General features: G+C 40.5%; 1 protein-coding gene across 3 annotated transcripts; it reads right to left on the reverse strand.

Annotated features, from left to right (window-relative positions):
- Positions 1-221: 221 nt before the first annotated feature.
- Positions 222-16712, reverse strand: uckl1b (uridine-cytidine kinase 1-like 1b). 3 transcript variants are annotated; one of them, XM_035158457.2, is made up of 15 exons: positions 16561-16712; positions 10016-10209; positions 9380-9486; positions 7788-7958; positions 7123-7194; positions 6553-6742; positions 6311-6372; positions 4227-4246; positions 3484-3582; positions 3270-3363; positions 2742-2804; positions 2476-2598; positions 2186-2293; positions 1935-2091; positions 222-1795 (listed from the first exon to the last, which is right to left on the reverse strand). In XM_035158457.2, the coding sequence occupies exons 1-15, from the start codon at positions 16596-16598 to the stop codon at positions 1716-1718; spliced, it is 1578 nt and encodes a 525-aa protein (XP_035014348.1). In that variant the 5' UTR covers positions 16599-16712; the 3' UTR covers positions 222-1715. The 3 variants fall into 3 exon arrangements, with proteins under 3 accessions (XP_035014348.1, XP_035014345.1, XP_035014344.1); XM_035158454.2 differs by lacking the exons at positions 4227-4246; positions 16561-16712 and adding exons at positions 5383-5399; positions 13177-13592; XM_035158453.2 differs by lacking the exon at positions 16561-16712 and adding an exon at positions 13177-13590.
- Between the last annotated feature and the right edge of the window lie 1089 nt (positions 16713-17801).

A 17801-nucleotide genomic window follows, 5' to 3' on the forward strand; every position in this document is an offset into this window, starting at 1 on the left:
ATTCAACCAATCAACAACCGCAGGATTTATTGCAGGACTGCTGTATAAAACTGCATTAATCAGGTGTACCTAATAAAGTGAGTGTATATCTCAGCAGGATTTTCCAACATGGTGAATAATTTACATGACTTTTGTAACAACGCTGCCTGAAGAATATTTTAAAACGAGTTGTAGCTAAATATGTTCGACTGGGGAAATGAAACGACGCACTGGACGAAATCTAAAAGCTCCATTGCACTTTTTTTTATTAAATATACAGTATAACAAACATGCATCAGAAGAATTAAAGACCAAAAACAGCACGCGGTCAAACACTGAGGCTGCAAACACAATCACTGCATTTTCAGTACGGAGCGACTCGCTAACTGTGGAACTCCAGCAGTTGACTAAATGTTGACATAGTGCTGAACACACAGTAGTAACAGTAGCTATAATGTGACAGGATGCATGGAGTTACATTTTCAACACAATCCCCACAGTGTTTATGTTTATCCTCTTACAGTGCATGTGAATAAAATGAGTTGGTGCATTGATGATGAGTTGTGAATGCGTAGAAGAGAGCGTCACTATTAATTGCATTCGTTCAGAAAACCATGTGACACTGTGGAGAGCTGTTGAACTGATCCTTTTAAGAGCAAGGCCACGTTAAACAGGCACAGATTCTAACAAGCACATCTCATTTGTTTCAATACTGATTCCACGTGAAGAGATCAGGCACTAGCAGAACACCTTCGACATGTTCTGAGTTCACATCCTAACAACCTTTTCTGTTTTTAACTAGAATAACACAATTCCCTCTCAAGCAGAAAAAAAAAGAGGCATAAATCAGGATGCGTGGGACAGAAATAAACACTTAATCTCTGTGTGTTTAAAAAAAAAAGAAATGCAGATGACCCATTTTCACAGCAGTAAAAAGAGGTATGACTTCTATTTTCACTGGTCAGGTCTATCCATAGTAAAAATATGTAAATGAAGGACATACTGCATAAATACACATCACAAGTGCATACTTTCAGCTGTATAATGAAAATCGGTTTTCAACACCCTTTTTAACTGGTGAGGTTGGCATCCACAGAGAAGGGAAAGGCTGAAGCAGAGAGCAAAAAAAAAAAAAGAGACAGATACACCTACACATTTTCCGATTGAATGGTCCTTCAGAAAGTGCTCGTGGCAATGGAAGTTGAGCAACATGAGTTCATGTTCAGATTTTTTTTAACTTTTGTAAAAGTTGTGAGGAAGCTGTTTGATCGAAATGACCTTGAAGCGTGAATTGTTTTTTCTCTTGTACAGCACGTGCAAATTTACATTCAGTTGTGTCGTCCACAGTGCACGGCTTAAGGCAAGATATATCTTCTTAAAACAACGGGTCTGCAGATTTCCAAACAGAGATTGCCAAAATTCAAGAACCAAAATAAAACATTTGGACTTTATAACTTTTATAACTTAATCAACATATAAAAATATTTAACCTTCATAACACCACTTTCCACAACAGTATTTACACAAGATTAAATAATATAATTTAAAGATTTAACAAGGTGACTGTAGCGATATCTGTCCTGTTCACTGTATTTCAGGGCCCTTGTGTGGCTCTTAGAGGACAAACTGTACAGTATGTCATGGCCTGACCGAAGCAAAGAGCATGTCCTCGTATTGTCCTCAGAGGGGCACTGACCAGCAACACCAGACACTTAAGTGCACAGTCAATATCGTCATTAGTAACTGGGCTCGTCCATCTCTTCATCGCTCCAGTCAGGGGGCGCATCTGTTCCAAAGTATCGATCCCCAAAGTTTCCTAAAAGTACAACAAATGAGATATAATGAGTCAATCTGTAAAAATCTGAGAAGACGTCACACAACACACAACATGAAATAATTAAAATTAATATTCTGAGGCACTTTTACACTCTGATATTAACTCAGTTTTAACCCACCTATGCCAGGTATGATGTGGAAGAGGTCGTTGACCTTCTTGTCGACGGCTGTCGTGATGATTTTGACCTGTGGAAACGCGTAGGCCACTGAATGAACTCCCATTTCCGCCATTAGCAAAGACACCAGCAGGATTTTCTCCTCCTGAACATCGTGATCCTGAAAAAAACAAAAACAAGACATGGCTGTGAAAAGTGCTGTAATGCAATTCACTGCCGTGGATGTGGATTTGTGAACCATGTGTCGCACCCACCAGCAGGACTCGTACAGCCATCATGGCAGCGGCTCCAGTGGACACGGTGCAGTCCATCAGAATCACATGATCCTCACCGATGTCTTTGGGTAGACGCAGGTAGTGAAGCTGATGTGTTCAGAGACAGGATGTGGGTTAGAGATATTTCTCATGAATGCTTATGTGTGAATAAGCAGGTATTTATTTTTAGAGTTGCCATATGTAAGATAACGGAAGCAAAAGGTTCGACACAGATCAACATGAAAGGGATTTACAGTTTCGAAATCTATAAGTCATATTTCAAACTGTACCTCTGGTTCTCCTGTGTCCTGGTTGGTCTGAATGAGGATCTTGCCGATGCGGACGTCTTTGCAGACGGCCCTCAGTGCCGGCTCCATGGTCTCCCCGGCTCGCAGGATGGACACGCCCGTGATCTAAAGAAAAACAAAGAAAAGGAAAAAAACAATTAAACTAAGGTTAATTGCATCGGTTGAGGTAGAGACAAACCCCCTCTGAATGCTCTTTGAAAAAAACATGGAGTCGAGAAAATGGCTGGAAATAAATGGAGTTCACTCACCCTCTTCCCATGAAAAGTCCTGCCTTCATAATCCTCTCCTTGGGGGGTCTGGACTAGGTGGACCTGAGATAATATTAAAAATCACAACAGTGTGAGCACATTGCTCATCACGACAGGAGCCAGGAAAATAGTCTGTGACAAGCTGCAGTGAATTACAAACAGTCACATGTGTCTGAGAGTTAAATGGTTTAGGTATGGAAACTTTCCATTGTGGTGAAATGATAAGTTTCCTTGTTCGTGCCACTCACCGCTAGGTATCTGTCTATCTGTCTATCTGATTCTCTCTTAAGCAAAAACAAGAACTCACTCTATTTAAATTCATCTTCTATCTTTCAATCGTTTCTTTCAATGTGACACACGGTGCTGTATCTCTCTACCCATCGCTCGTCTCACATTGTCTTTCTGTTCTACGTCTCCATCCAGGCCCAGGTACAAAAAGGTTCAGAGTTCACCTCCTTAATACAAAGGACTACAGAAGCTTAGTGCTGTGCTATGAATTAATTAACAGTGAATGTCAGTGTCTCACACCTGTGAGGGGAGGAAGGAGAGCGCTCGCTCGATCAACAGACGCATCAGCCTCTTGGAGTAGAAGATGAACTCATCGCGGCTGGTTTCCTTATTTCTACATGTGGTGATTAGGAACAAGAAAGACACAAGATTTAAGTGGCATATGCTTTTACACAGCACATTTCTCAATGGAAACAGATGTAGTCGTTAATGTAACACACTCTTAAGCCTTTACCTGATGATGGTGTGCATACCCCTGACCTGGGGTGTGCTCTCCAGGACGCTGAGGGTCTGGGGGAGGGGTTGTGCCTGGTGTGCAGATGCCAGGGCTGCCCTGTAACCACGGCAACAAATGGTAGAGCGGGGGTGAAGCAGGGTGAGAGGAGCACGGAGAGGGAAGATGGACAGACATGAATAAGAGTGCAGGTAACACTGCTCTGCATGCATACGATGTGGACAGCATGTGCCAGTTCACAAATAAGTGAGCCCGCACATACTCTACATACAGTTAGAAAACACACACAAAAACACACACGAGTAGATACATGCACAAAACATATTTTAGAAGTAGTTTGAGCAAGGGTGGTGTGTACAGACTGTGAGTGGAAAAGGCAGAAACAGAAAAGTACCAAGCACACAGTGTTGACACAACAGCACAGAGGCCATGATAATGGAAAAGAACATTAAGAATTTAAAATGAACAATTCAAAAATTAACATAATATATATTCCCCGGTATGATTCAAATGAAAATGCATGAATGTTATTTTCCATGACATGTCTCTACTAGTTTTACTACTACTAGTATTCCACACGTAGTTGAACACCAGGTTAGCGTAGGGCTAACCTGAGCTCTAGAGGAACACACTGTTAGAAATACTCAGTGATGCAGTCATGTCGACACTACAGTCTCCACGATGGCACTGCAATAAACATTAGCCAGATGCAAAGAAAAAGAAATCATAGCAAATCTGCTCACATATCCCAGCGAAGTTTCCTCTATGGGGAGAGTTTTTGCGATGAAACACAACAACAATCACAACAAAGAAGACACAGAGAGACGAAAATCAACAGATAAGAGGTGGAAACATGAGAAAAGACACAACATCAGGTGGATGAAGGCTTGACGGACTATCTCACACAGTGAAAAGTGTGTCAGCAGACACTAGACAATGTCAAACGTCTCTGTAAGATGCTTACCACAGAGGTGAACTAAGAAAAAATGATCTTTCCTGGTTATCACTCATTGTATTTGTCATTATCTGAGAATTAATAGAATAACAGGTCATGATTTTAAAGATCTTTATATATATTTGGGTTAAAGAGACCACAACCAAGTTTTGGACCAGATTTGGGTATCTGTACCTGTGCATGCACTGTGTGTGTGTGTGCGTGGGAGGTGCACAAGTTACTGTGCCGCTGTCACTTTTTCACCATGTGGAACAGAAGAGGTTGGTATTTCAGCTCACAGGCCCCAGCACATCCTGTGTCTAAAGACAGACATCAAGCTCATTTCCTCTCTCTCGGTCTCAGATACTGTGGCCGACACTCAATGGAAAAACTCAGCGCTTTGTAGTAGGGTATTGGAAACTTTCTCTGTGGCTGAGGTATGCGATAGTCAACAATAGCTGTAGCAAGAGCTTCCTCTCTCTCGCTTTCTGTTGTAGTCACTCTCTCTCTTATTCTCGCTGACGCTGAAAGGAGGGGTCAGTGACTTGACTCATCGGTGTATTTTTAGACACAGAAGCCAGGAAGAGTGTGAGTTGTCATTTTTCTAAAAGGTAGAAAGAGGGAAAACCAACGTCTTTAAGCTAAGTGCTGGCTGCACCACAACACTTCCAAACTTCTGATCAAAGCTACACTTTTAAAATTTATTCCATGCTGGTGTGAATTCAATCTTTACAATGTTTTTTGGCACAGGTCCATGACTGATGCTTTAGGAGCCATGTTTGTTGACAGATACAGCCCGATAGTGCCGCCTGGTGATGTGTCATAGCAGCCAGCAGATCAGTGCGGCAGAGGTTGGCTTTGCTGGCCTCTTTTTTTTCTCTCCCTCCCAGTAAGAAGCTGGAGTGATTGGGGAACTGGGCAGATGGTGAGGAAGAGAATGATAGACAGGATAAAGACCACTCTACCTGACGCTGAGCTCGCGCTGTGAGCCATGGAGGGATTTGGGGTGGGGGGAAGTGGGGGGGAGAGAGTGGGAGAATAGTCCATCAGCAGCATGTGTGTCACTGTGTGTGTGTGTGTGTGTGTGTGTTTGTGTGTGTGTGTGTGTGTGTGTGTTTAGAGTGAGGAGGAAACAAAGTAAAGTGCTCTGTGGCACAAAGTGCTCCTCATGGGCAAAAATGTGTCTTTGGTGAAAATTAGTAAATGTTGCACATCAACTCCACACAAGTACAAACCATGAATCAATGAGTTTTACATGGATAAAAGAGAAATTTACCTTCTCCTAAAGGTTCAAACTGTTTCCTTTTAAAGTAAATTATCAAGTTGTGTGAAATTGTGTCAAAACTCTAAATTAATGTTATATTCCAGTAGCTCATTGTATTAAGTACATGATTTATCAGAACACTAGTCTAAATGCATCATTAATGGGTTATATGAATGTATATACAGTAGGTTATGGAACAATTGCACTTATAGGACATCTTAACTCCCCTTTCTTCTTTTGTATTTAACCACATGTCAGAACAAAATTTGATTACCTAAAAAATGTATTACATGAGAAATATTAAGAACCTTTCAAATCTTTGTCCAAAGTGTGAAAGTACAATGTATAAGGCAAACTACCATGGACATTCATCCTCCCCTAAAGTCTATGCATTGCATTTTCTATCCACTAGAGGGAGTAATGTAGTTTGCAATCACTAACTAAGAATGAAGGGCTACACAAATACTGAGTACAGATCCTCCCTGTGGTGAGTTATATAGTATATATTCATAAACTTACAAAACAGCAGGAAGTAAGACTGAAGGTTCATAATGCTCTAATATGAACATGTAATTTTAAACTGGAGTGTGTATGTGTGTGTGTGAGTCTGTCAGTGTGACCTCTCTTACCTCCTCCAGCTGACTGTGTACATGCTGCACGATCAAATCAATGGCCACCATGTTGCCGCCACCTGACAGGACGACAGACCACACACATGAGGGGACCTACTACGAGTACCTATAACTAAAAATATAAATGTAACTCAACACCTTAAATATAGCAACTGTACTACAGCTCTGTATAGTGAAATCGAGAAGTAGTTATGTGAAATGGATCCTGTATGTATATAAACATATGCGTGTGTACGCACCACGTGGCACCACAATATCAGCCAGGCGCATGGTGGGCTCAATGTACTGCTCAAACGCTGGCTTCACAAACTTGTTGTACTGTTTGATGACGCCCTCGATGTCTCGCCCCCTATCTGTAATGTCCCTCCTCAACCGGCGCACCAAGCGAATGTCGGAATCCGTGTCCACAAAAATCTTCATGTCCAGCAACTAACAGGAGAACGTGAAAAAGAGTCAGTATAAAGCTTCAAAACCCACATTCACACAAAGAGGACGAGAGAAATGGAAAGCTAAATATAACATCTTGATATTATTTTTAGCTTGTGCTATATCAGCAAACATATACACAGATTTTGACAACTCTAATGTCAGAAAGAGGATACATCAGTTCTAATCTTATTTCATCCCGATCCTTTCCCCAATTTGATTATATTAAATCAACATGTTTTTTAATCAACAATAAATTATAATAAAACTGAAAAGATTTCACATGTGAAAACATGTTTGACCTTATGCACAGAAAACAATAAACTTAAGACCAACAACTTCCAATGTGGTGAACATACTAGAGGACAATAACCTTTTCCTACCTGTAAGAGCTCTTTATCTGTAAAAGCCATGATTCCCTCAAAGATGATAACACTGGCTCCATACACAGTTTTCTGTGGTGGACAAGTGCATGTAGCATTATAGTGCAATGTGTACATAAACAACAGCATGTGAACATACAGACAGTAATGGATCACGACCACTATGGAATTTTGGGTGGCAGTGCTGATACTGATATTTGGGTGTAAAAAAATGTCCAATACTTAAATACCGGCCAATTTACATATAATTGAATACATAATAAAAAAAATGTTAGCAATGATTTCTTAGATGTCGTTTTAAAACCCTCATTTTAAAGAAATTTACAAATATCCAAATAAATATGTTGGGCTCTAAAAAGTACACATTAGCAACAATCATCAAGATCAACCAAAACTGACAGTTGCCACTGATGTAAGAATGTCCAAGTGCAGTTAATGGGCATTTAAATATAAAAGCAAGCAGAGAGAAATAACACAAATGGTTCGTCTGTGACCATCTGCAGTTGCAGATTTGCAGTGCGACTTTAAACCTCTAGTGATGGAGATTAAAAGCCTTTTAGGTAATCGAGAAACTGAGATTACTGCATTTGCAGTAGCTCTGACATGCTACTGATTAACTTACACAGTGCATTACCACATGTTTAGATGTGTGCATTCATCCTTACCCACTCCTTCTGTCTCCCATGGGTTGTAAAGTCATACACAGGGATTTTCACGCTCTTGCCTTGTTTGAGTTTGCGCAGGGTGTGTGTCAGCAAACCAAAGTCAAAGGCATCAGGGTGGTCAAAGTTATAGTCGTTACTGGCGGCAAGAATCTGCTTGTCTGGGGACAGGACCTGAGGACGAGCGCAACAATGTTGGAATGACTTTACAGCAGTAATGGCACAAAATGAAGCAACATCATTTTCTGAGTAAAATATTCTCTTTTTCTGGCACACATATTAACATTAGCATATCAAAATAAATAAATAAATACTGATAGACCAGAACTAGTGAGACAAAACACACGCGCTCAAATTATGTTTTAGATAATTTACATATGCGTCTGTAAAAACACAACACACAGGCCAGTGCTCAAGAGCAGTTGAAGTTAGGAGACCTAAATTTAGGAGAACATCATGCGCCACTGTGACGTCTGTACCAGGTGGTGTGTGTGTGTGTGTGCGTGTGTGTGTGTGTGTGTGTGTGTGTGTGTGTGTGTGTGTGTGTGTGTGTGTGTGTGTGTGTGTGTGTGCGCGCCTTAGGGTGGTCAAGCATTAAAACCCCAGACGTGGTATGTGACGGTTTCAGAACAGAGCAACACTCCCCTCTCAAGTTAACTGATTACACACTTAATATGACAAACCAGTGTTACCTGCTCTCAGGGGCCTGTGAGCAGGCATGAGGCAAGTCAAGTCAAATCATTGTTATTTTACGTGGCGCCAATGCAGAAGAGAAGGTATCTCACTGAAACACAGCATGACACTATGTACAAGCACTTACAGTACAGTGGTGCAGAAAACTTGTTTGAGAAAGAAAGAGAAGAGACAGAGAAAGGAAGGGGAGAGAAAGAGAGATCAGGAGAACATGGCACAAAGCAGGTTCCACCTAAATTGCTATAATGGGACTAGTAAATTAACTAATAATTAATATTTGCAGCAGCACTGGTTGTTGAGCTGGATCATGGGAGAAATTATGAAGTATTTTGGCTGCTGACCTCTGGTAATGCAATGTGCAAACTGCAACTTGCTAAAGGCTACAGCACCACTGGTCACTGGTACATCTCTGTTACTCCTGACAATCTGAACCACCGCCGTCAGACTGTGACAGGATTACATAACTACAGTGTGGGAGGAGGTATAGACAGTCATGAATGATGGCTCTTGATTGCTCTTCTCCACTTTTTTCCCCCCAATTCACTCACCACTCTGCTTCTCTTTCAACTCATCCGCCCTCTGGTATTTTAACCTTTATGTCCTCTTTCTTTCCACTCACTCCTCATATTTTCTCTCAGGGATTCAAACTGAATCCTGTATTCTCTCTTTTACTATGTCTTCTGCACTTAACGCTTCCCTCCGGCTACTGGGTTGTTATCAGCAATACAAGACAGGGATGACGTAAAAAATAAAAGGTTGTCTCTCAAAACTCAGACAACTTAAAAGTAATAGGCATCCAGTGTCCTTACTTCTCATTGCAACATTCATAGACAGGTGTGTTGCTGTATTCAAATACACATACCCATCAATGGATTCCGAACATACTGCACACACATGCACACCTTGTAAAAAGAGTCCATTGAAAGTAGCACAACCCAAGGCACATCTAGAGCCTCGATGATTTTCCTGGCTACTGTTGTCTTTCCTGAGGCGCTGCCGCCGCACAGACCTGTGACAGAACACGAACATAAAGGACATTACGTAATGTTTTCATGCATGTTTTCTGCTTACTTTGCATGTTGGGAACATACAGACAATAGCTTGACAAGACATTCTGTGATGGTATTTTCAGAAACTCCTTATATCCAAAACAACAGCAAAGTAGTGCCACCTCTAATTAGGTTTAAGCATCAATAAGGACATTGAGTGAGCTTGTCAATATACATTCGCAGAAAATATGGTCATTGCTTATTTCTGCAAAAGACACACTTCAAAAAATCTCCCTGTGTGTTTATTTTGTTTCCAAAAGATAAATATTCCTGTAGATTGATATTCAATTTTGTTTGGGTTTAGACTTTGTACTTAATCTACTACTTTTTTTCCTTCAGTTTGGAGAGCTCACTCTTAAGAAGATGAATTGGCAGTGCAATACAAGCTGATTTGTATTGTGCTGTGTGACACAGCAAATTAATAGGATAAGGTAAACATAGAAGGAAATAAAAAACATCAGTACTGTGCATCTCTTTTATGTGTCTTACCAATGACAAAGGCCTCTTTGGACTGTGTTCCATGTTCGTTGTACCAGGGCGGGCGTCCAGCGGTGTAGATGGTTCGTTTGGAGGTGCGTAGGAGAGGAGGCTCAGACTTGCACTGGCTAGTGGTTCTTTTCCGAGGTGTCAGGCCTGTGCTCACTGAGGGGAGGAGTCGGTCCAGTGATCCATCGCCACCTCCACTATAAAACAACCAACATACAACAGAGAGGACACCATTACTGTCTGGAGAAATGGTAGATAACAACTTGCTTTTGGTTAAAGTATTATTAGACTAGCAAAACGCCATAGTACAAGTTACATAGTAACAATAGTGTTCAATAGGCAAAAAGGCATTGACAGAAAGGGATGGAGACAATAAACCACAAGTGTATCTTCAAAATTGCCATCATCATCTTAAGTAAAAGAAAAGCTCCTTCCTGTTAAAGCTTCCTGTTATACTGTAACTCTAGTGTTTCATGCCTATTTGGCAAACAGACACAAACATCAGTTTATGTTTGTAACTGTGGAATCATGAAGAGAAGTGACCCAGTTACAAAGACAAAGCAAGTGTTGTGTTACTCTGGCACAGCCTATGGTTACTGTGTTTTACACTTCCACCAGGAGAGCTTTGTACAGTGTTGTAGAGCATAGTGTCACTGGCTCAGGAACCAAAGTACACTATACGTTAAGTCTGTGGACAAACAGTCATGTGATCAGTTGTGCAACTCAAACATGTGTGCATGCAGTATATGCTCAGGGTGTTGACTAGGATTAAGACAATAGTGAAGATGTGAGAAAAAGTCTTCATAAGCAAAAAACAACAAGCCAATTTAAAGCAGGTATGAGGTTCTTCAGTGGAGCCAGACACAGTGAGAATTTGCATTAATAGACTATTCAAATCAAACACACTGGTCAATCATGTCCACACGACACAACAAGAATACTGGTTACTAGATTTCCACGAAAAGAGTTGTATGTAATACTTAAGTGGGCATAAACTGAATTTGAATCATTTATATTTGAATATGAATTATTGGACAGAGAAATCCACTTGATTTCCTGCTTATTCAGCGTCATTATTGACATTTGAACCGAACCGAAGGTGGCTCTGCTTCACCACTGTTTTGGAAACAGGAGTGTGTTTTGTGCCAGAGAGGAGCTGGTGAAATACCTTCACTTTATTAATTGGGATGTTTATTTTGAAGAAAGCTGCGGTCTGTTTCTACCTGCCTCTCTACATGCAAATATTGGCCTTAAGCAACCTCAACATGCACTTCACAGGGAGTCCTGTCAAGCTAGCGCTTGTATGCTCCCACCCAGCTAAGGTATTTTTTAATAGAATACTTTAATTTAACATATATGCAAACATTGCTTATTATCTTTAAGTCAATATTTGGTCACGGGTCTGTGTGCCTGCTTCAGGAAAGATAATAATGAGAAATTATGTTTTTACTTACAATACATGTTTTCTAAATTTTGACATGTTTGTGCCTGTCTTTGCAAATTACGTGTGCTACGTTTGATATAAGTTTTCAGCATGTTGCAGCGTGACCAAAGACTTGATTCACATGCTTATGAGAGGAGTTCTGTGAATCTGCACTTGATTGCTCTGCCTCGATTTTATTGGAATTAAATTCAAAATGATGTTATTAAGACACAATTACTCAAATTAAAAAACTTAGATTTTAATGTAATTATTCAAGTTGAGCAAAGTCTCTTTCAACACCAAAACTTGTGCCAAACTTTTGCAACGGCTTTTGAAATTCTGCAACAGCATTTGGCAATAAAGCTACTACTTGCTCCACACAAACAACAGTTATGTAGAAGAAGAGGAATGCACATTAACATTCAGTAAATGGTTGTGGCTAATTATGATTCAGAGCAGAGAACGACAGCACAAAGAACTGTTCAAACACATGTCTTCATTGAATTAACAAACACAATTATGTTTGCGTGATAAGTCTAACCAGGTAACGGTTACTAGCAACACTTACTGCAGCATCTGAGAGATCCACACTTCACCCAATGGGGACTGTAAAAATCCAGAAGCCATAATAATGTACGAGAGCAGTAAAAGATGTTCCTCTGTCTATTTCTCTGTTATCCAGTCAACTCTCGACTCCCACATCGTTTTATAGGCCACACACCTCCCCAGGTACAGGATCAAAAGGTTGGAGGTGAAGCAAACAAGAGAGAGCAAAGGTTTATCTTATCGCACAGGGGTCACCTGAGCTTGGATTGAGCCTGGGAGTGTACTGAGACTTAGACAGCACTGTGAACCAAACATGAAGCATAGCACACTCAGGCTGGGTTATCAGTTAAAGTAAAACTGGCATGCCATAAAAGATTAGCCGGGTTGTACTGTGCTGAATCATGCCCTTGTTCAATGGTTAAAGTAATAGTGCTCAGTGCCCTTAAACATTACACTGATGTCTGAATGCACCTTTGTGAAAAGGATGCCATGAGGTCACAGTGGAACTGAGACGAGACGGTGGAGACTTGTGGAGCATCTACGCCCTACAGTCGTAGATGCTCTAGAATAATTGAAGTAAATGATTATCTTATACTATGTGCAGCTTCATTATTCTCCTTTTAAAACCTTGTTTAAGACTGGTTTTACGGAGGGCGACATAAAAGCATAATGTCTCACACAACCTGTACATTCATTTAACCATAAATCTACAGCAAACATGGCAACAACTGTTTATATAATATCAATTCTTAAATTGACATTCATCTAAGTTTTCTGTTTTCAACTTTTTCTGCATCTGACAAAACTCCTCAAACAACACTTAAATGACTCTTTCCAAGGTTTTTACATTATAATTTGCATCGTATAATTTATTTGTGCGACGGAATTATGTGAAAATAATAACGATCATTTCATTACATAACCATTCCACTGACTATTTGGGCGTCAGCACAAAAGCACTACCGCAGTAACTCACAGATGCAAACTTTCCCAGAGCATGTCAACAAAAACCTTACAGATCTACTGTTGCGTGATAAAGACTAGAGTTGTTGATCCCGTTCATCCGCATTTGGAAGACACAAACCCACACAGCTAAATCTTCACTATACAAAACACAAATTTCCAAAGTACACCTGGAAATGCTAAAGTTAAAGGGAAAGAAGGAAAAGTATATAAATAAATAAAATACACTTACCTGCCATCAGATCTTAGAGTCCAACAGCCAGATATTCTAGCTCCTGAATAAGCCGGTAGACAGTTCATGCCTGGAGACAATATAATTTCCACTCTCTTCAAGTTCTGTCTTTATCTAATATTATAGCCTCAGTATATATTCACACTCATCCACAGTAGAGCACTTAACCGCACTGCACTCTGGCATAACACATCAGAGGTAGAGAGATGGAGGGAGGGAAATTTAGAGGGGAATCGGCTTGGAGGAGAAACGAAACTTTTAACATCTGTTTAGCTTTCAGTTTCCACCATTCAGTCCTGCAGCAGAGAGGGAGCGAGGAGGGGAGGCACTGCAGCTTGGTAGAGAGAGCGCGTTCAGACTGCAACTACAGCAGAGCTTTTCCCTCCTCTTTCACGCGCTCTCCACTCCTCCCCTCAGTCGTGCAGCCAACAAATGTAAGAGGATAACCTACCCTCTAGATTATGTTCATTAGGTGGTATTAATAGCACCAGGGTAGAGCCGGACCTCCCCACTCCTGGTACATGCACTCTCTCACACACACACACACACACACATGCACAGACACACACACGCACACCAAGCTTGGGTCATCTGTCTTTGACAGTCAGTGTTGCAATATGCGGTTGGACAAGAAGGAGGAACCAGAAGGGAGTGACAGAGACACCAATAGATTGGGCCAATAGAAGAAAAGAAAAGAAAACTAAGAAAAACACACAGTGGGTAGAAACAAACAGACGGCTATTGTTTTCCTCTGTTATTGACATAATTGACTGAATGAACAACACAAGATGTTTCAGGCCGTGTTGGGGCGATGAGGAGAGGGAGAATTGGAAAGGGATAAGACAATAGAGGGGAATCGAAGGGGAAGGCAATATGTGTTTTTGTTTTTTTTACCTGCAGGGACTTGCCATGTCGCCATGTACCTTACACTAGAGTCTGGAGACGTCAGCACGACAGCAAACACAAACACACACATGCAATGAACTGTCCCCTCTCTAACTTGACTCACAGGGAATAAACAGCATGATGAAACCCAACACTACCTCCACCGCGACATCAGCTGACAAGTCTGCAAAACAGCTCGGGGCAAAATGCACATACAACCAACAAACACGCATGCACACGCACACACACACATATTCCCGCCCCACCCGGGCACAACTTGCACAGACAAACAAATCGTTATATACCCAGAGATCAGAAGAGTCTAACTAATTCTTTTAGCAAAAACAAAACCAAGCACTGTGCAGGTTACAGTTAAAGAACCACGCCACTTAGAGAAGATTCGATTTAAACCAACAGTTAAAGCGTTTCCAAATATTCTGACTGTGGACTTGACAAGACCTCATTTCTGCTGCTTCCTTGTTAAAAACCACAGAGAAGATACACAAGGGATTTCAATTATTTCCTCTAATCTTCAATGCAGTCAAGGAACTCTCGCTGTTTCTTTAAACTGCTTTCAGGAGACAGCTGCAACGCCAAGAAAGACACATCCAAATGAGAAGCCTGAAGTGGTTGCTATGCCAAACATTCAGCGACCTCTCCATGGCTACAGAGACACAGAGCAGAGTTTAAGGCCCCAGCTGAATTACAACTTCACAACAACTTATATTATAAGAGAGAGATGTTTGACTATTTATTCCCACAGCAGATAATGAGGGACAAATTCTCTTGTTTCTAAATTCTTATGACTCATTTAAAATCTATAAATGGGAGTCAGGTTTCACAGAGACCATGGGGGTTCACAATATTTCAACATGACCCAAATTCCAAATACTTCATATCTATTTTATAAAATAGGACAGTCTTATGCAAGTATATATATGTATGTACATAGGTTAGGCAAAATAATGAAAAACTTGTCCAATACATTACAGTTCTATATGGTAAATGTACTGCATTTATATAGTGTTTTATAGCCTTAACAACCACTCAAAGTGCTTTACACTACAAGTGTATTCATCCGCTCACAAACACATTCATTCAGCCCTTCTACACGCCTTTTTTTTTAAATTTTTTTACAGCAAATCATTCACACTCTAAGGGAGCAGCCATCAGGTTTAATTTCAGGTTTAATGTCTTGCCAGTTAAAATCTACCAGACGGGACTCAGGTGCAAATCAGGTTCACGGTTGGGGTAATGTATTGAAGTTATATTCACGGTACGCAGCTAACAGGAATGAATAATTGTCATCCGTTATGAGTGGAAGGGGAAAAAAACAGCCAACTGGCTAACTGGCAAGGAGAGTATTTTTCCGTACAGCGTTTGTACCTTAAGTAATAGCCGAGACTGGCAAAGCCACGGGTAGAGCGGATTGTGACAGGCACATTCTAAACCTGCAGCTGAATCGCACAACCACAGTCTGTGACGACCTTATCTTGGATTGCATTAGATTCATCTAAAGAAACTGCTTTTCAGAAGTTGAGATACACATTTCTGCCAATTTTGCATCATCAAAATACAGCAAACATACAGTAAAGGCATGTGCATTTACTCAATGATTAACATAGAGTTCTACCCTAACTTGGCTCTTTTGACAGCAGTGAAGCAGATATTTTAGTGTAAACAAGGCTCACTGTGACCATGTGGGGGAGTTTTTTTTCTACTTCAATCCATCAAGCAGGAATAAAGTCTTGACTGGTGCAGTGACGCCCCCTTGAGGCTCAGCACGGTAGCACGCGGTGGGCTGTCTTCACTGTACCTGTGGCCACAGAAAAACGGACTAACACGAACATGACAGTTAGTTTAATGGACGTGGATCCAGCTGCAGTGTCAGTCACCTAAACAAACATGTACCCGTCGCTTGGTGTTGCTCTCGGGGGAGATGGCGTGTGTCTGTGAGGAAGCAGCTCTCTCTCTCCCTGTCTGTCATGGTTGCCAGCAGCTCACACTGTGCCATGCTTCACCTCATCTGCCCTTTTTTATTTGTATTCAGCCATTTTTCATGTCTGTCTCTCCCGCTTCGTCGCGGTTTGGCGCACACGTTAAGGAGCGTTAGCATTAGCCACGTAACGTTAGCTTGGTGTGTCCCCCCCCCCACTTCCGAGGAGATGGAAGTTATTTCTTCTGAGGGCACGTCGTGTAAAAAAATATGATGAAGTGTCATAACCGAATGGACAAGAGGGTCACAACACGGACTAACTGGAACTCGGAGATAATGTGATATTTGTAATAAAGTAATAATTACACTGTCCTTCAGGCAACATGCTACGTATATACACACATAAGCTTTGAAGGGACTGTACTCATTATGGCACGTTGTGTGGTAGTTTCCTAAATATGCCTAAATAACTGCGGGTTATTTCCTGATAAAAGTCGCCCTATATATTCAGAATATAACTCCACACGTTACCGAATAAAAACCCGTTGTTTCTATTCATTTACCTGTTCGGTAAAGAGGCAGTTTTCTCCTCGTTCTCCATCTTTGAGAGCCTTCCTTCCTTGTTAATGGTAGACTTTACCACCCTGTCGACAAATCAGGTGAAGTACAGTAAAGCCCCGAGGCATCATGGGGCTTGTAGGCGTTTGGCGTCTCGGCACAACGATAGGCTTCCACAGCGTTGGGCCAAAGAGGGACTTCATATCCCAGAATGCAGCAGTGTTTTTTTTTTACCCCTTCACGTTCGCCACACAGCAGCCGGGCACAGATTCTTTACTGAGCTGCCAGTGCCCAACAGACCACGTGCCAGCTGGTTTCAACATCATTTCAATAATGGCTTAAAAATATATATATTTTATTGTTATGAGTTGTTGTTTATTTATTTTAAATTTGAATGTGATTTAGTTATAAATCAGAAATATATATGATGACTATATTTCTCAGGCTTTATTCTAAAAATACACTGAACAAAACAGTTGGTCACAGCTGAACTTGGCATTAAAGTATAAAGTCTGCAATAAATTCTACATTACAATGAATTACTAATGAATATAATTAAGATAAGATAAGAAAAGATAACACTCAACATGTGTTATCTTTTAACATGTGCCAGCCTGCTTCAAGATTACAGTATCAACAATAACACAATACAGGGAACACAACAAAAGAGTATTAAGTTTAAAAATATAAAGTGAAAATAAAGATTAAAAAAGTGTGTTGTATACAGAGTAATGCAGAGCCAAAATGTTATCAATAAACCTTTATTTATGAGTTTGACATGGAATAGCTAGACAACCATAAACCAATTTCCAATTTGGTGTATGGACGGTTGCTGCGCCTGGGAAGAACACATTAGATTTTATTGAGGACATCTATTAAAGGGCAGATCCAGGATTTCTTCTCACTTTCTTTAACTTTTAATTTTATGACAAATAAATCATTTAGGATATCTGACCACTTATTTTATCTTTTATATTTCTACTATAAGAGCAAGACATTTATGTGTTGGATTGTTTGACCTTTGCGGAAGTATGGGCTCGACCGAGTGCCATTCTAGTTTTACGAGTGAACCAGGGAATGTTGGTTAAATTAGTTGTCACACTAAATTAGTTAATTGTTAATAAAAGAAAAATATTCTTAGCATTATTTTTGAAAGCATCCTCACTTAACACTTACTGCTTTAAATGTGTTGCGACAAGTACTTCCATAATTTACCTGTCTATTAAATTCTAATTACATTCAATAT

This window comes from Hippoglossus stenolepis, chromosome 6 (genome assembly GCF_022539355.2).
Source record: "Hippoglossus stenolepis isolate QCI-W04-F060 chromosome 6, HSTE1.2, whole genome shotgun sequence".
NCBI classification, from domain to species: domain Eukaryota; kingdom Metazoa; phylum Chordata; class Actinopteri; order Pleuronectiformes; family Pleuronectidae; genus Hippoglossus; species Hippoglossus stenolepis.